The sequence below is a fragment of the Theobroma cacao genome, chromosome 9 (genome assembly GCF_000208745.1).
Source record: "Theobroma cacao cultivar B97-61/B2 chromosome 9, Criollo_cocoa_genome_V2, whole genome shotgun sequence".
Lineage (NCBI taxonomy): Eukaryota > Viridiplantae > Streptophyta > Magnoliopsida > Malvales > Malvaceae > Theobroma > Theobroma cacao.
The window spans coordinates 35,925,963-35,952,345 of NC_030858.1; the positions used below are offsets into that span (position 1 = coordinate 35,925,963).

Here is a 26,383-nt window from a genome sequence, read left to right on the forward strand (position 1 = left end):
TATACCGACCAAACTGTGGTCACTTGTGTCACAAAAAAGGACGAAAGAAGTAAACGGAAATTAACCAATTTTCTTTTTTTAGCTTTTCAGTTTTTATATCGTTTTCTATTATTGAAAAAAAATTTAATTGTCTTATTTCAAATATAAAATATATTATGAATTAAAAAAATATTTATCGATTAAGTAAAATATCTTATATCATTTTGAGAGATCTAAAACATTTTTCTAAAAACATAACAACTACTTTTATACTAAACTTGGCATAATAAATTTAATAAATATTAATATTTATTTAAAATATTAAAAAATAGTAATATTTAACTTAAAAAAATTTAAGTTAAAATATTAATATTTAAATTATTGAATACTATTAAAATTTTAAAAAATATTTTTTAATGAAATCATTCAGTGCAATTAATACTTTTATTGATAAATTGAATAAGTCTTACTAATAATTATAATAAAAAATTCAGTAATTATCTTTTAATGAATACAAATTTATAAATATAGATTTTAGATGTTTTACACAATTGATGAATATTGAAATTTTTATATTGTTATGGTAAAAAAATGATGAGATAGAAATTTTTTTTGAGAATTAAAACTTACTTTTCATTATAATATACAGTTAAATACTTAGAAAAATATAAAAATTTATTTTCCCGATTTTCATTGCCATTTTTAATTTTTAATGTAAAAACCAAATGACACTATTATTTTGTAGTCATCTCATATTGATCATTTTAACACTCAAATAACCCATGACTTTGGAAAATATTTTTCACAAGATGATTCAAATAATAGAAAATATTTTTGACAATTTATCCAATCAACAAAAAATATTAAATTTTTTTATAAAATATTTTACATAAAAAACATTTTTCAACAAGTTATTTTCCAATTAGCAAACGATGCTTTGTCTAAGTTCTTATCTTGGTTGGAATGAAAACTTAAATAAAATATTTCATTACATTAGTCAATATAATCAAATTTAACAAGATAAGGCATAGTTGACAAAATTCCTACTCTAATAACTGACCAAACAATTCAAATGCATCGATTTTCAAAGAACACCATTTATATCTCGAATACGAATAACTGAAATAAACCGATTTTATCTATGATAACCGAATATTTGTTCTCCCGTAAAATTTATAAACTCAAACATGTATTAAAATTGAAATGAATAATAATTTTTATTTGAAAAAAATAAGGTTATTTAATTTTGATATTAATATCTATACTGTAGCCGACAAATTTGAACAAAGTTTTCAAAGCTTTCACCATAAATGAAACCAAACCTAAGCTATACTCTATCATGTCTCTATCCATAACACCACTTCAATTTGTTTAGATCCTAAATTCATTCATGGTTATTAAAATTTCCCAATTTTTTTTAGAAACTAATTTTTTTAGAAAATTAGACTCTCTAATTTTCTTTTATAAATCATAGATTAATATATTTTCAGAGTGAATCATAATTAAGAAAAACATACTATTAAAGGAAAAATAAAAAAGAAAGCAGGGGCATTTTCGAAATTAAACTAAAAACCGATGGCATTTTATTGATCTTCACTATAAAAAGGAGAGCGGATTTATCGACTCTGACGAAAATTATAGGCTTCTCCGCCACATCGGAGTTGCAGTCACCACCGCCTTTATTTTAAAATTTTGAAATATTATTTTATTATTTAATATAAGTAGTACTACTTTTGTTCCACACAAGAAATAATTAAAAAAAAAGGAAAGAGAGGAAAAGCCAGGCCACGTTCTTCTCCGCCCCTTTCTTTTCAAAGAACCCAAAACAGAACTCATTTCAAAAAACCAGAAGGAAAGAAAAAAAAAAAAGAAGAATTTGGGTTTTTTTTTTGTTGGAGAGATTGATTATTTGACCAAATTATGGGATCTGTTTCAATAGAGCCTGCTGTTTTGGATGATATAATATGTCGTTTATTGGAGTTTAAGCAAGGGAGGCCAGGGAAGCAAGTGCAGCTAATGGAAGGTGAGATCCGTCAGCTTTGCAATGTGTCAAGAGAAATATTTCTTCAACAGCCTAATCTTCTTGAGCTTGAAGCTCCCATCAAGATCTGTGGTAAGCTTTATTATTATTATTATTATTATTATTATTATTATTATTTTGTTTTTTCAATAGAAATATGGTGGAGATTCATGTTTTGGGTTTTTGGGTATTTTCGTTTTGGATTTGGGTGTTTTGGATTTTGATTGGATAAGCGAAAAATTGAAAATTTTTAAGAAATGTTTTTCTTTCTCTTTAGGGATTTGATTGAATAAGGGAAAAGCTGAGAAATTTGAAGAATTTTTTTTTTTGGGATGATTATGTTTGTCTTTGGGCTGCATTGAGGGTGTTATTCATTTCTTGCTTAAATTGCATTAATTTGAAAATTAATGTTTTTCGTGTTGTTCTTGGTACGATTGGTTTCTCTCTCTCTCTTTAAAATTTTAAATTTATTAGAGGTAAGATGAAAATATGGGATTAATTATGGTTTAGAGTAAATTGAAAATGAGATTGAATGATGTGATTATGTAGTTTAGTTATTGGTTGACTCTGCTATGCGTATCATCTGAATTAGATGAGAGATTGATAATAGGAAATTGTAACCTTCTTGCTGCATTGCATCTTTTAGATTTTCGTAGGGTTTTAATGCTATAAGGTGGGAGCTGCAGTCTAGAATAAATACAAGTATTGTTTTAAACTGGGTTAGCTGCTTCCCCTTTCCTTAGTTACTTGAGGATGCCGTGGGTTGGCTGGAAAGTCTCCTAGGTGGGGAAAAGTTCAGTAGCATAGAGTAGCGAATACGGAAAGTGGGACACTTATGTTAATCATCAAGGACTATTCTACGGATTGTTGATTGTTTAAAGTGGAAACCATAAACGCATAAAAGAAAGGAGTCCTAGCATTATGGGAGAATACACTATAAATGAGGAAATGAAAAATAAAATGCATTATGTAGAAATGTTTATCTTGACTTGCATGATTAGGTTAAGAAAAGTGAAAGTAATGTTATCATCCCATGTTCTTTGCTGGAATAATCACTTTAGTTGGGAGGGTAGAAAATATTGTTGGAAAGATTTTTGCTGTAAACATGATATTTTTCATGTTCTATCAATTTCATTAGATGATAAATTGATGAGCTGGTTGCCCTTTGTAGGAGGACACAATCGATTAATTTATGCCCTTTAAAGGAGTTAAAATAACTGCTTGTAAGCAATCACCTTATTCAATTACATTTCCTTTATATGATATTGGTGCTTTGGAAATTGTCAAGTCTATGCAATAATGCAAGTATCATCCTTGCTTGCCTAAGATATTTTGTGTTTCAGTCTGTTGCATTTTACTTCTTTGTCTATACGCATGGGTCTTTTGCAATGGCTTCTATATGATAACTAATTTTGGGTGCTTGATTATGCAACCTCAAGTTCTTTGACAACTGTTATAAAGCTGAATCCAGTTTTTATGAAAATCAATGGTGAGGAATCCCTTTTAGTGTTGTGACAGCTTCCATTATAAGTACATAGGACTAGATGATTGCTTGGCTTGTGGAATTCAGTTTCATCCTAACTATCTTGTTGGGTACTACTTGGTAGTTCCAATTATGAATAGGTAAGGCAACTCAGCCTAAAGAAATATTGGAAATGCACTGCTTATTAGTTCACATATTGGAATTTTTTAAGAGTATTAGTTGAACGAACTTCACTTTCAATTTATGTGGGCTTAGGTGGCAACTATATCAAAACAATAAAGTGGGGAAACATTGAATACAGCTCAATATTTCACATGCTTCTTAAACATCCATTCTGGAAATAGATCTTCTTAACTTTGACAATTGGTGTTAACTTTTTAAAAAAGATCTTTTAATCTGTGTTATTCTCTTTTTTCTTCTTTCAGGTGACATTCATGGGCAGTACTCTGATCTTCTGCGGCTTTTTGAATATGGTGGTTTCCCTCCTACTGCTAATTACTTATTCCTAGGGGACTATGTTGATCGTGGCAAGCAGAGTCTAGAAACAATATGCCTTTTGCTGGCCTATAAGATTAAATATCCTGAGAACTTCTTTCTTTTGAGAGGGAATCATGAATGTGCTTCTATTAATCGGATTTATGGATTTTATGATGAATGCAAACGAAGGTTCAATGTGAGACTTTGGAAAACCTTTACTGATTGTTTCAACTGTCTACCAGTGGCTGCTTTGATAGATGACAAAATATTGTGCATGCATGGTGGCCTTTCTCCTGATCTAACAAATTTGAATCAAATTAGGAGTTTACAGCGTCCAACTGATGTTCCAGATTCTGGTTTGCTTTGTGATTTACTTTGGTCAGATCCTGGTAGGGATATCAAAGGCTGGGGTGTGAATGATCGAGGAGTCTCATTCACCTTTGGGCCAGATAGAGTCTCTGACTTTTTAATGAAAAATGATATGGACCTTGTTTGCCGTGCCCATCAGGTTAGGGACATTTGCTATTTTTTTCCTTCTTTATGTGTTTGAGTGTGTAAGCTAAGAAGCTGACCATGATGCTTCTTTCAGGTTGTTGAAGATGGATACGAGTTTTTTGCTGACAGACAGCTTGTTACGATATTTTCCGCTCCAAACTATTGTGGTGAATTTGATAATGCTGGTGCAATGATGAGCGTGGATGAAAGCCTAATGTGCTCTTTCCAAATTCTTAAGCCTGCAGATAAAAGCTCCAGGTTCATTTGATGCACATGATGACTGCTGTCTCAGTTCCTTCATATAATTGCTGATGTAAGTTTTAATCCATCATTTTTATTCCATAACCTTGTAACCGTAGTATGGTTGTGGTGATATAAAACCATGAAGTTAATTATCTATTTTTGAGAGTTTGAAATGTTGTTCTTTATGTTGATTTTTGCTGATTGTCATTTGTTTATGTTGAATTCTTTTAGGGGTTGCTGTAAATTTTTATTTCCATTTCCTCTGATTTGAAGCTCTACATGAATTGAAATGTTAAAAGTGTGAAACAGTTTTGGTGCAGAATATTGTCATGGACAACTGATTTCTTCTGGATGATTCTATGAGACTCGGTTTTTGTAATTTGTAGAACTCTTAGAGTCCTCATGAGAGAAATACTGTACTTTGTAAACTGTACACCTAAAAAAGTGACATTCAAGAAAACAAATAACTTATCAATCCTGTCTAGAGACAGATTTGAGTTAAATTCATCCTGTGGAACAACATTGTATATCACTTTGACCTTTGCTCTTTAATTTTATGCCTGCATAATCTTAAGCCCTAATTCTATTAGGTTAGCATCATGAGCTGCACTCTATCACCTTCTTCCTCTTTGAAACTATAATTAGTGATATGAAAAGAAACCCAACATTGAAGTAAGTACTGATTCAGTGGTGAATCGAAAGAGTCACTATCTCAATGAAGTGAAGTTTCCTTAATTTACCCAATTACAGAAAATATCATTGTTTGTAGCATAAGTCATTTCTTCTTTACTTAATTTTTCAATGATGATTTTACAATCTCTAGCATGAAACTACCAACTCTGCCTTTTGGGATCAGTGTTCCACCATCATGGTTGCTAATGCTTTGCAATCCCTCTTTGTCACAACTTGTTCTGTTCATCTACCATGGCTAGTGATAACTGAAGAAACAACTCTACATCCAGCATGTATTTTGTCTGTTTGTCCCAATTAATACCAACCAATCTGTTGTCAGTTATACTACAGTTCTGAGGAGTACCTTACCAATTTACTGCTTTATTAGTTGCTTTATGGCTTCACAAACCCAATGCTCTAGGTTAACTGCTGAATTCTTATGTTTGTTTTGGCAAGATTTGGTTTAGAATAGTTTTTTCTAGTTATTAACATGCGGAGAACCCTTGAACACTAATTATACCTATTCATTATTTTTTAGCAGGGAAATGTTAACAAATGGGAAATTTTCAATGTTCCTTCCGGTAATTGGTTAACTGTCTTATGTAATTCTACCAACAAAGACCATGCATTTTGTCACATAGATCATGTAGATCACAGATCTATGTGCTTGCAAGTTGTAAACTGTGTATTTTGGTTTGTTATCATTAGCCATCATTTCTTGTGTTTATATACATATTTTTGGAATTCTTGCATAGAATGTCACTCATATTTTATATTGTTTGTCAGCATATAGTCTGTCTTTATTGAGCATGGGATATTTAGTCAAAACTTGTAAAGGCCTTGAAAGCTGTTTTTATCATTTATTGCAACTATTCATTTGTCCCATATGTAACAATTTTTGTGATTGCCGGTTTGTATCATTCCTTGTAAACTTTGATCATCCTTCCAATTTATGAACCTTAATTCCCACTGTCTTTGTTGATTTTGACATATTTCTTGCAGTCCGGTTGTGATTTGAGGAGAACCTTCAAAGATCAGAACGCTGGTGTTGGAGCAACTTCAAGATCTGCGATCTTTGATCTGCAATATGACCAATTCCTCCCCATGTTAAGGGTACAGGTTATCTGTTTAAGGTATTGTATTCTAAGAGACAAGCTTTTGAGTATCTTAGTTTGGAGTAACCGTCTTTTAGGGCAACAACAAAGGCCACAAATATCATTCTTTTCAATTAAAGATTCACAGAAATCCCCGATGACTGTGTCCATACATTATGGTCTATAAGTGACCGTGTGTGTAAAATATGGATTCCACAGGAAGATTTTCTTAATCACAAGAGAATTTTCTTTCACCAGTTATCTTTGTTGTAAGCCTTGCATGAGGTTTGTTGCTTTTTGATGGCCTCTCTGCCCCAGTAACATACTAACATCAGCTAGTTTCTAGAATGAAAAATGTGTTATTGCTGATCATAAACCTCAACAGTATGAGTCAGAACAGATTCTTTTGACATCAATGAAGGTTCTGTTTAGGGTTTATGCCTGCACTACCCTTATAGAAAAGATTTCATTCTTGAATTTTGGATGGCAACCATCTCCCTTCTGCCATCTATGTAAAGATAACAGAGTGGATTTTGTTTTAAATGGAAAGTTGCCTGACAGATTTCTTGCATGACTACCCCAAAGCTTTGTTTTAGAGATCAATCATACGTGAAAAATCTAATACCATCAAGACTCTAGAGCAGAAAAGCTTGCATCTCTTTGGGCACCTTGCACAAAACTTGTGCCATTTGTCCATATAACGTGAGCAGATGAAGCTCAAACGGACGCCTAGCTTGGAAGACAAAAGAAAACCAGGTTCAGTTTGCTTAAGTGAACTAGAGAGTAGCCTCGCAACCTCTCGCCACCTGTTCTGCCTTCCCATTCACGTCCAGTTCATGCAAAGAGTCAATCAAATGACGTATCCTTTACATCTTTAAGAGTCAAACTTTGCATGTGACTAAACCCAAAGCTTTTACTGCATTTGGAAAGTTCATGCATTAACTTCAACAAATGGGGTGAACGTGGAAGCTAATCGACACAACAGATTTTGCATGTCGGCGGTGCAAGTTCATGTGCGTTTGAGACTTTTGTAACTTACTGCAAGTTTTGGAGGCTATATAACTGAGTTTTTGCCACTCTTCACTGAACCAAAGCGCTTGCTTATACTAAAATGAAGATGCTTGCTCTGCTTTCACAAATATTGCTGCTAGTTCTTGCAGCAGAAAGCAGTGCATTTCCATTTGCCACCGTTTCCAATGCATATGAGAGGGTAAATGATCATCCTGCAGGCTCTGCAAAACAAGTGACTAATCATGAATCTACTCTAGCCATAGCGGGAATAGGCTATGGTCAGTCACCACCCTCTCGTGGGTATCTGCCTCCTCAATGTCCACCATCAGTCCGATATCCGCCGCCCTCTCATAGGTATTTACCACCAATTCAAGGTCATCCACCACCTATTCACAGGCATCCTCCTCCTAGCCAATACCCACCACCCTCTCAAAGGTCACCGACCACCTAGCCGGTATCCTCCACCCACTCTACGCACCTCCTCAAACATATCCACCACCATCTAGATACCCTCCACCCGCTCAAGGTCATCCACAAGGACGGAGCTAGTCAATTTTTATTGGAGGGGGCCAAAAGCTAAGAAGAATAAAAGTAAAAAATTTTTAAAGTTAATATATTAAACTTAACTATTAATAATTAAAAAATTTATAATAGATAATAATTTTATATAACATGTTAATAAAAAAAAAAAACTTATAATAGTGCTTTAGGAAAGTTTTATTCGACGATAACAATATCTTTTTTAATATAAATAATTAAATTATTTGTAAGAAACTTATTATCTATTTTGTTTTAGAGTCTTATCTTTCTCAATATAAATGACTAAAAAATTACTGTAGTCAATATCCAATATTCTTATTTTATTATATTTAAGTTTATAATACTAAATATTAAACTATAATGCATAAACTATAAATAGTTAAATACGATATATAGAATTAATAATTTCTTCTTATACTCAAGATAATTTTCTTTCAATTAAATATAAAGTGTGAAGCACATTAAAAACATATACTCAAGATAATTTTTTTATATAATTATATAAATAAAAAATAATATATTGGTGAAATTTTAAACAATAACCAATAATGCAAAGCTAGAACTTATATTTGAGAATTACATATACAATAATTTTTTAATTTTTAAAAATTAAAATCATTAAAAATAAAATTCACATAACAAAAAAAAAAACTATGATAAGTAGAAGATATAACCTATATAACAAAAATAAAAGAATATGATTGATGATTCGTAGAAATTTAAAAAAGAAAATCTATAGAAACTTAAAACATATAAGCAAATAGAATAAAATTGAAAAAAAATATAAATAATAATAATAATAATAATAATATAAATAGAAAAAATTAAATAAAAACTNAATTATTTTAAAAAAATTATTAAATATATTTTAATATATAAAAAATTTCAAAAATCATGCCCCCCATTACAAAGGGACGCTCCGCCCCTGGTCATCCACCACCTAGGTAATACCTGCCACCCACTCAAGGCTACTCGCCACCTCAAAAGCATCCACCACCATCTAGATACCTTCCTCCCACTTAAGGTCATCCACCACCAAGGTAATACTTGCCACCCACTCAAGGCTACTCGCCACCTCAAAAGTATCCATCGCCATCTAAATACCCTCCTCCCACTCAAGGTCATCCACCACCAAGGCAATACCCGCCACCCACTCAAGGCCACTCGCCACCTCAAAAGTATCCATCGCCATCTAAATACCCTCCTCCCACTCAAGGTCATCCACCACCAAGGCAATACCCGCCACCCACTCAAGGCCACTCGCCACCTCAAAAGTATCCACCGCCATCTAGATACCCTCATCCCACTGAAGTTCATCCAATACCAAGGCAATACTCGCCACCTACTCAAGGCCACTCGCCACCTCAAAGGTATCCACCACCATCTAGATACCCTCTATCTACTCAAGGTCATCCAACACCAAGGCAATACTCGCCACCTACTCAAGGCCACTCGCCACCTCAAAGGTATCCACCACCATTTAGATACCCTCCACCTACTCAAGGTCATCCACCACCCACTCAAGGCCACTCACCACCATCTAGATATCCTCCACCTACTCATGATCATCCACCACCAAGGCAATACCCGCCACCCACTTAAGGCCACTCGCCACCTCAAAGGTATCCACCACCATCTAGATACCCTCCGCCTACTTAAGGTCATCCACCACCCACTCAAGGCCACTCACCACCATCTAGATATCCTCCACCTACTCAAGGTCATCCACCATCAAGTCAATATTCGCCACCCACTCAAGGCCACTCGCCACCTCAAAGGTATCCACCACCATCTAGATACCCTCTACCTACCACTCAAGTTCATCCGCCACCAACCCAAGGTTATCCTTGAAATCCATCGCCCACAAAGTATCTACCACCTTCAAGAACTCCTCGTAGGTACCCTCTGCCATCTCATTACCCTCCCTTATACTCAGCCTCCACCCTACCATAAAGTATCATTTATCCCAAAGCCGAGTCTCAATGCCATACGTAAAACCAACAACTCCTAACGTTTGGGAGTTGGGACTGAATATGTATAACGAATGAATGTAGTCACGTTGCTATTTCTCTTCCTATATATCTTTGGTATAATGAAAACATGTTACCTTGTTATCAATAATACCACTTTACGTGCCCTACTGCAACATATTTGGTTCTAGTTGAAAGGAGAAATTAAGGGAAAAAAGAGAGTAATGAAAAGAAGATAACAAATTAAAGATAACTTAATATTGGTTTAAGTAGGGTTTGAATAGTGGTCTTAGGATATCCACTATTCGAACTAATTATCAGCAATGATTTTAAAATATTAAATTTTAGTTTTATGTATATTATAAATTTTTTATAATAAATTATTCTAAATATGCTTTTAAAATTTAATTTTTTGAATTAATTTTAATTTATTAATTTAATTTTCATTAATAATATACATAAAAATTATTTAAAATTTATCTTATTCAGATATTTAACAATATTGTCTAAAATATTCAGATACAAGTTCAGAAAATATTAATTCAAAAAATTAATCAAACATTTATAGAGTCGAGTATCCTATTAAATAGTAGAGTTTGAATTAAGATACTTTAAAAACGACAGGTATCTTACCTATATGAGCCATGCAATTAAACAAGTAATAATATTTTTAGAGATATCAAATTAACATAGTTTTCCCTAAATTTTTAAAAGGGTAAACAAGAGAAAAATATATACGACTGATGAATCTCAACCTTGGAATTTTTTAGTTCATTTTAAAGAAAAATCATATCAACTATGAAGAAATGCAAAACAACTCACATAAAAATAACAAAGGGTCTAATAATAAGCTATAAATATAAGTTAAATTAATTCTCGGGCCAAAACCCAAATGTTGGTTGCAGGCAACCCATCAAGAAGCAACCAGCCGAAGCCCAACAAACTAACAAGAGGAAACAAGGGCCCGAAAACCAAAGCCATGCGAAGCCCAAAGAATTGAAGAGCCCAGAAAAAGGAGAAACCGACCAAACCAGAAGCCACCCTTCTAAGTGAACAACCCTACACGGCGAGAAGTCAGTTCTCTTGCGAGAAGAACCAAAAAAAAGAAAAAACCATGTTTTTTCACATAGTATTGGAGAGGAACATGCAGTTGCATCCACGCCACTTCGGTCGTAACCTGCGGGAAAACCTGGTATCCAAGCTCATGAAAGATGTTGAGGGCACATGCAGGTTCTTCTTTCCTTTACAATTTCAAAAGGGTTGTAGCTAAAAATTATGTTCTTGCTTGTTTTAGGGTACTTTTTTTTTTTTTAAAAAAAGGGAATTCAATTGAGCTGATTTGATTAAATTTTCGAGGTGGTTTTATAGCTTAAAGAGGCACTAAATGTAAGATTAAAATAAGTTGTTAGCTTTTTTAACCTGTAGTTTTATACATCAGTTTATTGGAATTTTAACTTCTATTGTTCCTTTTAAGTTCCCAAAATCTTAGTCATAGTTGTCGGTGAATTGGGTTTTGATTATTTGATTGGTTTGAAGAATCTTAAAGGGCAAACATGACTGAAAGGTGTAAATTGGTAACTTTGCTAATTCTTTGCAGTGGTAGACATGGTTTTGTGGTGGCAATAACGGGTATAGAGAACGTTGGAAAAGGTTTAATTCGAGACGGGACGGGGTTTGTGACATTCCCTGTCAAGTATCAATGTGTTGTGTTTAGACCATTTAAGGGGGAGGTCTTGGAAGCTGTTGTTACTATGGTGAATAAGGCATGTATCCCCCTTTTTTTCTAGTCTGATTTATTTTTTTGTTAATACGATTCTTAACTATTGATTTCTGTCTTTTTTGCATGTTCCTAACTAGATTTGTGGTTTCCATACAGATGGGATTCTTTGCAGAAGCTGGGCCTGTTCAAATTTTTGTTTCCAACCATGTAAGTCTTGTTTCCTTTACATCATGGCATCTGGCATGTTCTTTTGCCAAAGAATCATTTTATGTAATCCCTTTCAGATTTATGTCCTATGTAGAACTTTGGCTTGTAACTTCTTATTTAGACTGCTTCCAAGGTTCAAGTTTTCCTTTCTTTTTGACCTTATTGGACTTGATATAATTATTTGATGAATGTTACGTTCTGTAACTTAAGTGAAAGTAGAGATTGTAAGAAGCATATACTATTTAAAGGATTGAATCTAAGATTATCTGTACTTGAACAAGGGCAACTGAAATTATTTAAAGGATAGAACTAGTTTCTTTGTCAGGGAGAGATTTTTCTGTTCTGGTGACACATAGGAGAGAACATGAGTTTAATCTTTTGAGATTCTTTGTCTTTCACCTTAGCAATCTGGGTGATGATTTGTTTGAAGATTTGAGTTCATTTGCTTGGGTTTGTAATCCACGAAAGCTAGAAGTAAGATCTAGGAAGTTTTCTCATCTAATATGTGAGATAGGAAGGAGTAGCTGCGTTCGTATAAGCAATGCCTGTTGGAATAGGTTTCAGGAATGATGTCAATCAAATATAGGAAACTTTTGCTTCTTGGTGGTATTTCTACTTGATTAAATATTTGCATACATAACTTGTTAATTATGGTGAAGTTTCTGATTATGTAAGCTTTTCCATATTCACTTAATTAGAAATTTTGTGTTTTCCAGTTGATTCCAGATGATATGGAGTTTCAGTCTGGAGATATGCCAAATTATACTACCTCTGATGGATCGGTATGCTTCAGTTCCATTTTAAGGCAAGTAATTGCTAGTTATCTGTTGAAGAAATTTTGTTATTGACTTTATCACCTATGTTTTTACAGGTTAAGATTCAAAAGGATAGCGAAGTGCGCTTGAAGATAATTGGAACTCGCGTAGATGCTACTGAAATAGTATAATCTTGATCCTTTCCTCCTCCCAATTATTATCCCGCTAGTAGTTTTTATAATTATTCCTGGTGGTTGCTCGTATTTGGATAGAATATCCTAATATAACAAAGAATCACAATCTTGTCACTTTAAGTATGAAGCTGATGAAGAGCTGTTTTAAGCTCACTGACAATTTCAACTAGTGACTGATTGCTGCAACTTGGGGATAGTTGGTGCTAGGGAGAGTTATGTGTTTACTATTTAGTGTATCTACAGATTTTCCAGATCGTAGCCCGCTTAAACAGGTTATATTTTTCACTAGGCTGCATTGGAGTTTGAGTTTCGTAGTGATGCAATTGTGACTCTTATTATTGATCCTTATTTTTTACTTTGTAAACCTTTTACATGCTTTTAGAACTCTATATAAATTAAAATCCATGTTATATGCCCTGAAAATTTGCATTTGTATATGGTTATGCTACGGTTATGAGATCAAAGATATCAAATTCCGATTGAATATCAGAACACTGCATGAGACTTGTGTTGTTTGTACTTGATGTAAGAAATTACAAGTTTTTATGTTATTCATGTCTCATCTAATAGTAATGATCTTATTCTTGCAGTTCTGTATTGGTACCATAAAGGACGATTTCTTGGGTGTGATTAATGATCCCACAACAGCTTAGTCAGATGTTGGATATTGTCCTGTTGCATGAGAATGTTTCGGTTTCCCATGGTCTTGTAACTCTCTTGGGGTGCTTCTCTTGTATATTTTCCATGGACATGGATTCTTTTAAAATTTTCAAGCTATTTGGCAAATCAAGATGAAATGAATGGTTGGGTCAATTGACTTTTAAAGAGTCTCTGAATTATTCAATCAAATTTTATCTATTAGTTATCTTATTTATACCTAAAGATTAAATGGAAGTGATTCAAGTTCATATAGTTGTGTAATTCAAAATTTTTTTATATATTTTTTTTGTTTTTTGTTATTTAGTTCACATTATATATATATATATATACACATATATATGAGCACCCGAGCATTTGATTTATTAGTAGTAGGGTTCGAATATCTTCTTTCTTAATTATAAAAATATATATACATATATGGATATATTTATAAATTAAAAAATGGTTATATTGCATTTTAAAAAGAGTAATTCTAATCGCTGAACAAAAGAATGAGTTTCTTAGAGTTTTTTTCCTTGTCACTTGCTATGCACGTGATAAAAAAAATCTCAACCTATCTATAAGCGATAGAGGTCGTTCTTTCTTCGACAGACAAACTAGGGAGTGCTTAGTTCTTCACTGATGTGGGCGTTTCACAGTCCCCAGCCAACGCAACCACCGTCACTGTCCAACCCACCTCGTACTTCTCCGAAACTACCTTCCTCTTCTCTTACCTTAAACCCCTCCATCTCCACCTCAAACCTCAACAACAATCAACTAATCCAATCCTTATGCAAGGAAGGCAACCTTAAACAAGCCTTCAAGCTCCTTTCCCAGGAACCCAACCCTTCTCAAAGAACCTACGAACTCCTTATCCTTTCCTGCGCCCACCAAAACTCCCTCTCCCTTGCCCAATCCCTTCATTCCCATATTTCCCAAAATGGGTTTGACCAAGATCCTTTCTTGGTCACCAAACTTATTTCTATGTACTCTGCTTTGGATTCCCTCGATGATGCTCGCAAGTTGTTCGATAAAACGCGTAAGAGAACAATTTTTGTTTGGAATGCGCATTTTCGAGCGCTTACTTTGGCTGGTTTTGGAGAAGAAGTTTTGGGTTTATATAGACAGATGAATAGAACTGGAATCCCATCGGATAGATTTACTTATACTTATGTGCTTAAAGCTTGTGTTGCTTCTGAGTGTTTAGTTTCGCTTTTAAAGAAAGGAAAAGAAATTCATGCTTATATTTTGCGACATGGGTACGAAGCGCATGTTCATATTATGACTACTTTGGTGGATATGTATGCGAGGTTTGGTTGCGTTTCGTGTGCGAGTTTTGTGTTTGGGGAGATGCCCGTCAGGAATGTGGTTTCTTGGAGTGCAATGATTGCCTGTTATGCGAAAAATGGGAAATCGTTTGAGGCGTTGGAGCTTTTTAGGGAAATGATGGTTGAGACTCATGATTCCTTTCCGAATTCTGTTACCATGGTTAGTGTTCTTCAAGCTTGTGCAGCTCTGGCTGCTTTGGAGCAAGGGAAGTTGATTCATGCTTATATTCTCAGGAGAGGGCTTGATTCAGTTTTGCCGGTTATAAGTGCACTTATTACAATGTATTCACGATGTGGTAAGCTTGAATTGGGGCAACGGATTTTTGATCAGATGGAGAAAAGGGATGTTGTGTCATGGAATTCATTGATCTCAAGTTATGCAGTTCATGGATTTGGGAAGAAAGCAATTCAAATTTTTCAAGAGATGATTCATCAAGGTGTCTCGCCAAGTCCTGTAACTTTTGTTAGCGTTTTAGGAGCTTGCAGCCATGCAGGTCTTGTTGAAGAGGGAAAATGGTTGTTTGATTCGATGCATAAAGAACATGGAATATATCCTAGTGTCGAGCACTATGCTTGTATGGTTGATCTTCTTGGTCGTGCCAATAGGTTAGAAGAGGCAGCTAGGATTATAGATGAAATGCGGATTGAGCCAGGGGCTAAGGTTTGGGGCTCACTTCTTGGCTCATGTAGGATCCATTGTAATGTTGATCTAGCAGAGAGAGCTAGCAGTAGGCTATTTCAACTTGAACCCGTCAGTGCTGGGAATTATGTACTTTTAGCTGATATATATGCAGAAGCTAAGATGTGGGATGAGGTAAAGAGAGTGAGGAAGCTGTTAGAAACTCGCTCACTGCAAAAAGTTCCAGGCAGAAGTTGGATTGAAGTCAAAAGGAAAATATATTCATTTGTTTCAGTTGATGAGTCCAACCCTCAGATCGAGGAAATCCAGTCGTTTTTAATTAAACTATCTGCAGAGATGAAGGAGAAGGGATATGTGCCGCAAACTAAAGTCGTGCTCTATGATCTCAACGAAGGAGAGAAGGAACGGATTCTACTGGGTCACAGTGAAAAACTGGCAGTTGCATTTGGACTCATCAATACAAATAAAGGGGAGACAATCCGGATAACAAAGAATTTGAGGTTATGTGAAGACTGCCACACACTGACAAAGTTCATTTCCAAGTTTGCAAATAAAGAGATTCTGGTTCGTGATGTGAATCGCTTCCACCATTTCCAGAATGGGGTTTGTTCATGTGATGATTATTGGTAGTTTTATCTTTTCTTCCCCCTTTTTCTCCTTTCAAGTATCGGAAAATAAGGCAAAGCAGAGTTTAATCTCTGTCATAAGACTACAAAGAGATTCACAGATGTATAGGAAACAAGCTTAATTGGTTTGTCATTGTTATGTTTTTGACCTCTTTCCCCCATAATTTAAATTGCCAGTTCTTTTTCCACTTAGTCCCGAACAGGGTCTTTCCTAGTTATCCAAACTGTCTGCAAAAGACAAAATTTAAGGATTTTGTTGTGAAATAAAGAATAGCTGCTGATCTTGATCAACAATTTTGGAAGAATTGATCCCAAGGGCCTAGAGTTCAACTCTCGATTACAATGGTACACAAACTACTGGATTGTCACTTTAGCAACTGTTTCAAATGAACAGAAAATGCACAAATTGGTGCCACAAAATTCCAAAAAAGGATTACATCATGCAGAATGCTCATTGCAATCACTGGACAGTAACAGAGTCCTCTTGCTTCATTTTGATGAGACTGCTTTCAATGTTGCGGAGAACTGGTTTATAGCTGTGACATTTTGAATGAAGTTAGGATCTAGAATCTTGCGGGAGATGTGTTTATAAATAATTAAGAAGGGTAAAGCAAGAATATCTTACAGGCGTGCGAGACTGTTATATGCTTGCGTTGCTTGTTGGAGACGTGCTGAAAGCTGCATTACTTCTGCTGATAGTAAATCTGCTCTGCTCTGTTCTTGCACAAGTTGGCCCTAGAAAAGATATATAGCACAATCAGAATAATATACTATTATCTTAAGGGTCAAAAGGCTATCGGACGAAAAAGAGAAAATCCTGTAATACTCTTTAGGAAAATAAACAGATAAAACCCTATGAGATCTATCCCGCTTGATTGGCCTAACGGTTCAATGTAGAATTCTTAAGCATACAACACATGTCAAAACAATTTCCTTTCGAAACACTAACCTTGAGGGAGAGAATTTCAGTTGTATTAGCCTGTAAACCAGTTCCAGTAACTCCACCTGTATGGAATGCTAAGGAACCACTTTTAGATAGCAAACTAGCCTGCTCTGTTCTTAAGTTATCTAGAACTCTACGTAGCTCTTCATTTTGTTTAAGACAGTCTTTAACCTGCAAAAACTTGGTGTTCTTAGTCAAAATAATGCATAGAATCCTGATTGGAAACTAGAATACTAGACATTTATGCCATTTGTAGCAAAGTTTCAGAAAACAGTTTGCATAGAATCCTGCAGACATTAACAATTGATGTTTACCTGATTCTCCCAATGTTTTGATGTGGTCATTGCCTCTTGACAAGAAGATGAGAGATTAGAATTTTCCTCAAAAAGCCTTTCTATCTCTGAAGATTGGTTATCAATCTGCCAATGTAAAAAAGCAACTTTGCCTCAACATAATAATGCAGTTTAAATTTCTTACTCATACTGTGAAAAAAATAACATAAGCAAAGCCTCACCTCCATTAGAAGTTTTTGTCTACTACTTTCAAGTCTCTCCACTGCTACAGCCAAATCATGCAGCCGTTTCTCAAGTTTTTCCTTATCTTCCTGTGCAATAGAAAATAATTGCCTTAATGAAGCATAAACCCCTTTATGATTGTATCATCAGTACATGAAATGATGTAAATGACGAAGTTTCACTAAGAAGCAAGAATGAAAATGAGCAGGCAGGGGCTAGAAGGCAATAATTTTCATTAAAACAACCAGAAAAGTTTCTTTTCCTTTTTGGGTGGAAGGGGGCACATAATTTACATGCATCTTATTATAACACAAGGTGCTACAAATGCAAACCAATGTAAGTTATCATAACACATGAAGGTGCTAAAAACATTTCCGAAACGGGTTAATAAACTAAAGGCACTATCTTACCAGAGAAAATTCCTTGCGGCTCGCTTTCTCCGAGATGACTTCTGCATTGCAGAAACAGGAATCAAGAGTAATATGAGACAACTTAATAAATTACTTGCGAAAGAGTAATGCATCAGGGTTGCTTATGTTTTATAGTAACTACATCTTCATGCATTATAAAACAGATATGTAGGTTTCAAATGAAGGAATGGAAAGGAAGATCTAACTTTTATTTTTTTATTTTATAATGTTTAGATGCATAAACATGTACAGATGTGGGCACATATATTAAAAAAATCATTGTTGACATTTATCATTTGTCAACGAACCACTTTTGGATAAAGCAGTGAGTCTTTCTTCCAATTCCTGTTTTTCCGATATCAGGGCAGATACCCGAGCTTGCTCCTCTGCCAATTGTTGTTGCTCTTGCTGCCTCGACAACGACTCTTGCTGTAATTTAGAAAAAACCATGAGTGATCCACACAAAAAAAAAAAAGAAACCACTTCAAAAGGGATACAAGGAAACACAAACTAAGCTCATTATAACCTGTAATTCAGCCTTTAATCTAGTTAACTCCTTTTCTAACGCTTGTAGTTGATCTGGTGAACTTCCCATAGTGTTTATTCCACCAAATGCACTGCTCATCGCTTGTTGCTGCATTGTGTTTAGTTCTGCTCTCAAGGCTGCTGCATCTTCCTCAGCCTAAAGCAAATTACATGAATAAAAGTTAAGCTGCATTCATGTACCAAGAGTAGAAACAGCTTACTTACTCTGTATTGCTCATCTTCGGCTTCCTTCAAACGTTTCTTGAACATGCGAAGCTGGGCTGAGAGGTCCTCCTATACTAAAACATCAGACCGTGTAAGCAAAGCTTAAAATGAACACGTTGAAGATTTTACAACAAATAAAATGCAAGAATAGGCATGTACCCGTGCAACAACAGCTGCATCTTTCTCCATTGCAACATCCCTCAGAGCCTTTCTTAGAGATGGTACAGTGTTCTGCTCCTGCAAATTATCACAATTTGAATGTAAATAAGCAGACCAGAGTAAAAGTATCATCAAATTTTTTAACCCATTTCATATCACAGTCCTGAAGTTGAAGTAGAGAAGAAAGAAAGCAAACCAACCACCCATGAAGAAACTTGTCATCAAAGAACAGCGTCTAACAATACAAGCCCCTCCAACGGTACCCAGTAAAAGCAGTAATATGCAAAAAAATATAACTAGTAAGCCATGCTGTAAAAAGATTGAGATGTTCAATTTACCAGTTCATTAAAGCGTGTTTGCAGGGTTTCATGCTCAATTTCCTTTGTTTGAAGCTGAATCAGGAAAATTAACACAAATTCAGCACATATTTTGCAATTCCCAAAAGCTTCCTTTAACTCTAAGTCCCAACATAAAACCTCAAGCAATACGAATATAATACCTTCAAGGATAATATCTTGTTATTTTCCTCTAATTCTGCATTTTTCTTCTGCAAGTCCTTCAGCTGCGATACTAAACCACTAACATCGGCCTGCACTACCAATAAAATAGCATGAGAATAATATAACCACTATAATACAATGGTAACAAAAATAATGTTATAGTCTAAACCTTCTTTGTGTACTCAATAGTTTTGATTTTCCAAAAATCCCTTATTTTGATAGAACAAACTAAAACAATTTCACCGGAATTTTCGACATTGAATTATGTATGAGAATTTAAATGCTAAGCTTCCATGATACTGAAAAATAATAGTAAAACTACACCACACGCAAAATAAAAAATCCTTATTTTCCTTAAATCTCTCAGCATCCAAACAGATAATAAAGAAAAAAGAAAAGAAAAGAAAAGAAGAAATTTTATGTAGTCCTTTTCAGCTCAGAACTTAACAAATTCTAAATTTCCACCGGAAGTAAAAAGGTTCAAAATTTAAAAAAGCAATAAAATTAAGATTATGAAATACCTCAGAGAGTCGATTTCCGCTTTCTGATTTCTTCACGACTGGAATATCTGCAAGCGTGAACAAAATTAAAATTAAATATAAAAAAGAAAAGAAATTAGCAAATAAAGTTTTCAATTTTAAGAAAAAAAAAGGGGGGAGAGACCGGTAGGGATTGAAGCCTTGGTGAGATCAGATCCAGAAGAAGCTTTGCTCATTCTTTCGGCGGCTCTCTTTTGACGAATCTCCTCCAGCTATTCAAAATCATCACAAAAACAATAATCAATATTATCAAAATTAATAAATATTATCAAAATTTGGACTTAAATCAATACAAAATTCTATGAAAAAAACGATTGGAAGAAAAGTTTTCTTACCGCTCGTCGACCTAGTGAAGCATGATGAGAATCCATCATGAAAAAATATAAAAGAAAGAATTACAAAGGAGTTATTTTTCTTTTCTTCTTTCGTTTTATTTATTTTCTCTGAATGCAGAGAATCTGGTAGTTCAATGCGAGTTTTGAACGAATTCTGTTAACGGTCCCCAAAAATAAAATTTTACTTAGAATAATGTTTTAAATCGATAAAAAGATAAAAACGTGTCTGGGTGGTGTAGTTGGTTATCACGCTAGTCTCACACACTAGAGGTCTCCGGTTCGAACCCGGGCTCAGACATGCATCCTCCACTTTCGTTTTTGACCTTTTACCTCCATCTTTCACTTTCCTTTCCTTTTTTGCTTTTTACCTTCTTAATTTCTCATGCATCTGATCAAATTTTGTTGTCATTGCTTCATTATCAAATTGTCACTATCATCTTTTTGTCTACCCATTTATCTATTAATGTCATTTATCACTTTCACTCTTTGAAATTTTTTGAAATTTTTGCCACTCCAATTGAAAACCATCCCCCCAGTTTTGTTTCAGGGATATCATTTCTGAGCTGAATTGCAGCAGTGTACTCCAATTGAAAACCATCCCCCCGGTTTTGTTTCAATTTCTGAGCTGAAGCAGCAGGTGATCTTCTTTACACAGCTACCCATAGAAAAGAACAGTAGTCATGTTTACCAAATCATTTTAGGTGGAATAAAATGATGGGCAATGATGATTTGCCAACAGCCTGTCTATAAATTATTGATGCAACTTCATTTTCCATAAATGCGTTTGCGTGACATGTGCAATCTGCCTATCAGCAATAGTCGCTTCCTCCGTGATACAAGCCTCTCTAAATGCTTCTTTAATCAATCAGATTAAAACAGGTCACTTAGGGGTTTAATTTTCGACCGTAGACAAGGAATCTCTACCTTTTTCATCCAATGATCCGACATCCCAAGCTTTACAGCTTAGCTTTTATGATTTTTCAATGAACCTCGTATAAACACCATGTTACACAACTTGCTTTATACTGATGGAGAGGCATTGGACCCAATCAGGAAAAAAAGAAAGAAAAGAAAACAGTGAAAAAGACAAACGATTCTTTTTGCACGAATGTCCCTGTTTGTTTTCTTGATAATACTTGTCAGCTAAGGAACCAAGCTAATAAGTAATGATCGGGTGGTTTGGGAGTTGTTATATATTTTGCTTGCTAAGAGGGAGAGGGTGTTTACATTACTCTGCTGATGTTAATTTGAGGGGGTACTTGTGCAGCCATGAAGTTCAGAAGCTTTTGTTTTTGCATCCCGGGATCAAAGAAAGAAGCCAAGCAAGAAGAATCAGATAGTTCTTCCCTCGAAAATAAATCACATAAAAAGTCTCGTCACAGTGGGAAAAAGAGAGAGGATCCAGATGATGGTGAAGGTGGCCTCCAGGGGGCTACTACTACCACAGCCAGCAGTGATGCTGGCATGGCTGCTGCTGCTGCTGTAGTGGTGGGTGCTACTGCAGCACATGCCTCTGCCATGGAAGGAAGTGGTTGTGGTAGTTCTCATGGCGGCGGCGGCGGCGGAGGGGATGGTGGTGGCTGATACACTATATAATATTCTGATGATATAGTTTTGGCCTTTGGCAATCTTGTCTTATTGATTTTATAATATTTTTTTTTCTTTCTCTTGTATGCAATGGGATGGAGAGTTTGGGTTTTGTTATTATGTTGATGGATTTTTCATCTTATTTTCTGGTGTTTCCGGTGGAATCCGTGAAGCTGGTGAAGCTTTGCAGGCTAGTTTGGTTTTGATGTGCCTTTGGATCTGTACTATAATTAATTCTTGTTTCAGAATAAGATTCACAATCATTTGAACTTTTTCTCAACATTTCTTCTTCCCCGATAAGGTTGGCAGAGACAATTATTGTAAAAGACCTATTTAGTTCTTATACTTTTTAATTTTATCTAATTTGGTTTATGTACATTGATTTTAAAAATTATTTTAATTTAATCTCTTCTTTCAACGATATTTAATTTTATTATCAAAAAAGATAACATTAATACTGACGTGATATATTTTGGTAATATGGCATTGAGACATCGCATCGACGTGTTGGCATGGTAATGTCACATGGCAATACCACGTGATAGATAAAAATATTTTTTAAAAAACAATGTTTATCATGTCATAAGAAATAAATTAAATAAAATTACATAATACAGAGATTAAATTAAACAAAATTGATATGCTGAGGGATAACATTGAAAAAAAATTTGAAAAGTATAAATCTTTAAGTAGATTATTGATATATTTATTAATAAGTCAAATATTTAAGTATAAAATATTTATAGTGTTAAAAAATATAATAAATATTTTTTACTTGATTATTTAATTTTAAAATATATACATTAATTTAGTTATTATATTATATATTTTTATTCAATTTAATTTATATGATGTGGTAAAAAAAATTTTAAAATTTTTTTTAATTTATTACGTTAATATTGTCACATCATCATATTAGCATCACGTGCTATTACCATATTATCATGTTCGATGCCACTTGACATGTCACGTCATCAAATATGTCATGTCATGTCGACATTATATTTTTTAACGATAAAATTAGATACCATTAAATAGAAGAATTAAATTTGAAATAATTTTTAAAATTAATAAACTAAATTATTTTAATTTTAAATATAAAAATTAAATTAGATAAAATTTAAAAATATAAAGACCGAATAAATCTTCTAACTATCAATTATTTGAAGTAACCAACCAACAGAAATAAAACATTTACCTGAATTAGTCAGTGGGGACAACAACGTTTGCTTGATAAGGAAGGTGCTGCAAGCTGGCTTCCATGATTGGCACCTGCGTCTCGTTTTGTCTGCTCGTTAGTACAAATGGTAAATGGATTCATTACATTGTAACAAAATATCATGTATTATCTGATTCGATTAAATAAAAATAAAATAGTACATTTTTTATATCTCATAGAGTAAGGTAGTTTACAAATATTAATTTTTAACATTAAAGTTTAATTATACATATATATTAGTTTAAAATTTAAAATTACATTTAACATAATTAATACAACACTTATAAAAATTCATTAATTATGTTAAATGTAATTTTAAATTTTAATTTTCATTAATAATACATATCAAACTATATTTTAAATTTATTTTAATTGAATATTTAACTAGTGATGTTTAGGAAATCGAGATATCAATTTGAGTAAAAAATTTAAAATTTAATTAAGTATTTTATAAAATTCAAATATTCTGTCAAATAATAGAGTTCAAAGGCCTACTAGTTGGCATAATTAATCATTTACTGTAAGATTTGCTTTTGTACAATGTCCATGACACTCTTTTGTTTATAAGACGCCAACGTGCCACAGTCTTACAAAGAAATAATGAATCTCACGTCCTTACGTATTGAATCCACCGTTCCTACATCTTTCTGCCTTTGGGCGGCTTCTGAGTTGGGCTTATATTGGGCTTCATATGGGCTACAGAATGGGCTGCATCGATGTTAACAATGATAATAAATAATAATAATAATAATGAAAACAGAGTCCCGAAGTGCGGGGGATTTTCCTAGTATATATAGGGACATCGTCTCAAATCCCCGATTAATATGTTTCTCTGTTACGTTTAGCTTAACGGGCATTGTGAAAACCCTAGCTCCAAATTTTTATCTTTTGATCTTTTTCTGGTAACGAATACAATGGCGACCCAGCAAACGAAAATTCGATGGGGGGAACTAGAAGAAGACGACAACGAGGATTTGGATTTCTTGTTACCACCAAGGCAAGTTATCGGACCCGACGAGAACGGGATCAAGAAAGTTATAGAGTACAAGTTCAACGACGAGGGAAACAAGGTCAAAATTACGACGACCACCCGCGTCAGAAAACTCGCCAATGCCCGACTCAGTAAGCGGGCCGTGGAGCGGAGGTCTTGGCCCAAGTTTGGGGATGCCGTAAGGGAAGATGTTGGTAGCCGACTCACTATGGTTTCCACTGAAGAGATCCTCCTTGAACGCCCTAGAGCCCCTGGTTCGTTTCTTTTTATTATAAATTATGAATGTTTAGCTTTTTTAATTTCGGTGTTGGTGAATTCTATTTTACTTTAGTTTATGAAAGAAAAAGAATTTTGGCTTACTTTATCTTTTTTTCTTATCGGAATTACGGAATTGTATGGAATTCTGGGTAGTTGAAAAGATTAAAATTTGAGTCGTTTCCATATTTGGCCTCGTTAATTATGTTGTTTGTGCATGGATGAATCAAAATTTAGCTTAATTTATGAATTTTTTGAATAGTTTCGCTTGTTAATAGCTTTGAATCAATTGACCAAATTAGTTGGGTTCAAATATCTTGCGTAGTTTTATTACGACGCTTATTCTTATTAAGATAAGTTTTGGAGCTGCCTATAGGTAGCAAAGTCGAAGAAACAAAGGTTGCGGGAGATTCCTTGGCTCAACTAGGGAAAGGAGGTGCAGTTCTTATGGTGTGTCGGACATGTGGTAAAAAGGGTGACCACTGGACATCCAGGTGCCCGTACAAGGATCTTGCTCCACCAGCTGAGGGATTCATTGATAAACCTGCAGCTTCTGATACTGCAACAGCTGCTGCTGGCTCGGGCAAGAGTACATATGTTCCTCCAGGTATGAGAGCTGGAGCAGAGAGAAGCGGAACTGATATGAGACGCAGAAATGACGAGAACTCTGTCCGAGTCACTAATCTCTCAGAGGATACCCGGGAACCTGACTTGCTTGAGCTTTTCAGGCCATTTGGTGCAGTAAGCCGAGTTTATGTTGCTGTTGACCAGAAGACTGGCATGAGCAGAGGTTTTGGTTTCGTTAACTTTGTGAACAAGGAAGATGCCCAGAGGGCTATAAATAAACTGAATGGCTATGGTTATGACAATCTCATCCTGAGAGTTGAATGGGCCACACCAAGGACAAACTAGATTGTGTTTTTTGTTTAGGTTTTAGTACTTAAATAAAAATTTTGGCCAGTTCTGTATCTTTTCTATGTCTAGATGTCATTAGGATAGATCCATGTCTTTTGAAGATTTGGTTTTCTATTTAGTTAACTTCTAATAGTATCTGACTTTCTGTGTAATTCTTCTTTTCCTTATATGATATGATTAGTTTTTACTAGTATATTTTGCTTTGCTTTGATAATGCAGTAGTTTCTCTTTTCATCGGCTCATAGTTCTGCACAAGTAAATCTTGGCCCATAGGCTGCATATGGAGCAGGATTGTAACCATGTAGTTTATTGAAAGCTCATTATACCTTTTCTAGAAATCAAGTTTTACAGGAAGTCATTTTCGGCATTGTCATTATTTTCATTAAATTCATCTACTTTTTGTCAGCTATTGCATCATCTGCAGCAAGCTCCTTTGGTGGCTTGCTCTTATTCATAATAACTGCTAGTTACAACAGAATACAGGGCTAGTTTGATGCAGTTTCTTCAGTCAGAAATACATTGGTGAATCTCGTGCTCTGCTAGTCATTTAAGCCCTGGTGACATCATTCTTCATCCCACAGAAAGATGAAGTGAGGATTTGATACCTTTAGAGACAATGAGGTCAGAGCTGGTGGAAGGACTATTCATGGAGAAGAAGGAGCTGTATTCTGGTGGCAGTTTGAAACGTCCAGAATCACCTGGAAGTCTTGCGTAGGGTGCAGGAAGTGGTTCATTGAACATTGATCCTTCTGCGGTCAGCTGCTCACCGGTTCTGTACTGGATGATGACCCTGTAGATTAAAGGAATGAGACCCTCCATGAGAGAGAGAGGTATAGAAAAGGAGGAGAAAGATCTTGAGCTCGGTGAAACTGCTGCGAAGGGTTAATAAATAGAAGAAATAGGTGGATATTTTGGTAGAAAGTCCATCTCTTACAGCCTAAACTGAGAGCTCATTCCAAACTGTTCGTGTGTAAAATAACTCACCAAACATGAATTATCCCTTTTTTAATGTCATCTTAGTTAAGGGTTATGTTGTCATTAGTTGGTGTTTCATTTTCACAGTCCAAGATCAAAACATTCCTCTACAGAAGTATTTACTTTCTTCATCACTGTGGAAGGGGCCACTGCTCTCTTTTTGTTCTGTTTGTTTGATTCTGTCATGTCATCGATTG

At 34.6% G+C, this 26,383-nt stretch overlaps 6 protein-coding genes and 1 non-coding gene across 7 annotated transcripts; 6 read left to right on the forward strand and 1 right to left on the reverse strand.

The window, feature by feature from the left end:
• Nucleotides 1,619-6,724, forward strand: LOC18590611 (serine/threonine-protein phosphatase PP1 isozyme 2). The gene is made up of 4 exons (XM_007016233.2): nucleotides 1,619-2,092; nucleotides 3,908-4,467; nucleotides 4,549-4,767; nucleotides 6,372-6,724. Exons 1-3 carry the CDS (start codon nucleotides 1,900-1,902, stop codon nucleotides 4,720-4,722), a joined length of 927 nt encoding a protein of 308 aa, XP_007016295.1. The 5' UTR covers nucleotides 1,619-1,899; the 3' UTR covers nucleotides 4,723-4,767; nucleotides 6,372-6,724.
• LOC18590612 (extensin-1) lies at nucleotides 7,575-9,616 on the forward strand. Its single transcript, XM_018126938.1, has 2 exons — nucleotides 7,575-7,848; nucleotides 9,078-9,616. The coding sequence occupies exons 1-2, from the start codon at nucleotides 7,575-7,577 to the stop codon at nucleotides 9,614-9,616; spliced, it is 813 nt and encodes a 270-aa protein (XP_017982427.1).
• LOC18590613 (DNA-directed RNA polymerase II subunit RPB7) lies at nucleotides 11,021-13,768 on the forward strand. The gene is made up of 6 exons (XM_007016235.2): nucleotides 11,021-11,214; nucleotides 11,582-11,747; nucleotides 11,861-11,911; nucleotides 12,628-12,693; nucleotides 12,783-12,851; nucleotides 13,451-13,768. The coding sequence occupies exons 1-6, from the start codon at nucleotides 11,099-11,101 to the stop codon at nucleotides 13,511-13,513; spliced, it is 531 nt and encodes a 176-aa protein (XP_007016297.1). The 5' UTR covers nucleotides 11,021-11,098; the 3' UTR covers nucleotides 13,514-13,768.
• On the forward strand, nucleotides 14,089-16,281 carry LOC18590614 (pentatricopeptide repeat-containing protein At3g46790, chloroplastic). Its single transcript, XM_007016242.2, has one exon. The coding sequence runs from the start codon at nucleotides 14,142-14,144 to the stop codon at nucleotides 16,095-16,097; it is 1,956 nt and encodes a 651-aa protein (XP_007016304.2). The 5' UTR covers nucleotides 14,089-14,141; the 3' UTR covers nucleotides 16,098-16,281.
• On the reverse strand, nucleotides 16,335-20,384 carry LOC18590615 (A-kinase anchor protein 9). The gene is made up of 15 exons (XM_018128035.1): nucleotides 20,245-20,384; nucleotides 20,034-20,121; nucleotides 19,892-19,938; nucleotides 19,370-19,459; nucleotides 19,209-19,262; nucleotides 18,871-18,948; nucleotides 18,712-18,780; nucleotides 18,488-18,643; nucleotides 18,270-18,390; nucleotides 17,962-18,002; nucleotides 17,551-17,640; nucleotides 17,351-17,455; nucleotides 17,043-17,207; nucleotides 16,719-16,828; nucleotides 16,335-16,629 (listed from the first exon to the last, which is right to left on the reverse strand). Exons 1-15 carry the CDS (start codon nucleotides 20,281-20,283, stop codon nucleotides 16,554-16,556), a joined length of 1,329 nt encoding a protein of 442 aa, XP_017983524.1. The 5' UTR covers nucleotides 20,284-20,384; the 3' UTR covers nucleotides 16,335-16,553.
• TRNAV-CAC lies at nucleotides 20,469-20,542 on the forward strand. The gene has a single exon. It is a non-coding gene; the product is annotated as a tRNA-Val (tRNA).
• On the forward strand, nucleotides 23,823-25,404 carry LOC18590617 (eukaryotic translation initiation factor 3 subunit G). The gene is made up of 2 exons (XM_018127018.1): nucleotides 23,823-24,295; nucleotides 24,673-25,404. Exons 1-2 carry the CDS (start codon nucleotides 23,965-23,967, stop codon nucleotides 25,206-25,208), a joined length of 867 nt encoding a protein of 288 aa, XP_017982507.1. The 5' UTR covers nucleotides 23,823-23,964; the 3' UTR covers nucleotides 25,209-25,404.

Coding starts and splice junctions, on each gene's coding strand:
- LOC18590617 (XM_018127018.1), top strand. CDS start 23,965: ATGGCGACCCAGCAAACGAAAATTCGATGGGGGGAACTAGAAGAAGAC. Junction 24,296..24,672: donor TGAACGCCCTAGAGCCCCTG/GTTCGTTTCTTT, acceptor AGCTGCCTATAG/GTAGCAAAGTCGAAGAAACA.
- LOC18590612 (XM_018126938.1), top strand. CDS start 7,575: ATGAAGATGCTTGCTCTGCTTTCACAAATATTGCTGCTAGTTCTTGCA. Junction 7,849..9,077: donor GTATTTACCACCAATTCAAG/GTCATCCACCAC, acceptor CACCCACTCAAG/GCTACTCGCCACCTCAAAAG.
- LOC18590611 (XM_007016233.2), top strand. CDS start 1,900: ATGGGATCTGTTTCAATAGAGCCTGCTGTTTTGGATGATATAATATGT. Junction 2,093..3,907: donor AGCTCCCATCAAGATCTGTG/GTAAGCTTTATT, acceptor TTCTTCTTTCAG/GTGACATTCATGGGCAGTAC. Junction 4,468..4,548: donor TTGTTTGCCGTGCCCATCAG/GTTAGGGACATT, acceptor TGCTTCTTTCAG/GTTGTTGAAGATGGATACGA.
- LOC18590614 (XM_007016242.2), top strand. CDS start 14,142: ATGTGGGCGTTTCACAGTCCCCAGCCAACGCAACCACCGTCACTGTCC.
- LOC18590615 (XM_018128035.1), bottom strand. CDS start 20,283: ATGATGGATTCTCATCATGCTTCACTAGGTCGACGAGCG. Junction 18,644..18,711: donor CCGAAGATGAGCAATACAGA/GTAAGTAAGCTG, acceptor AATTTGCTTTAG/GCTGAGGAAGATGCAGCAGC. Junction 16,630..16,718: donor TATAACAGTCTCGCACGCCT/GTAAGATATTCT, acceptor AAAATGTCACAG/CTATAAACCAGTTCTCCGCA.
- LOC18590613 (XM_007016235.2), top strand. CDS start 11,099: ATGTTTTTTCACATAGTATTGGAGAGGAACATGCAGTTGCATCCACGC. Junction 12,694..12,782: donor ATACTACCTCTGATGGATCG/GTATGCTTCAGT, acceptor ATGTTTTTACAG/GTTAAGATTCAAAAGGATAG. Junction 12,852..13,450: donor GCGTAGATGCTACTGAAATA/GTATAATCTTGA, acceptor TTATTCTTGCAG/TTCTGTATTGGTACCATAAA.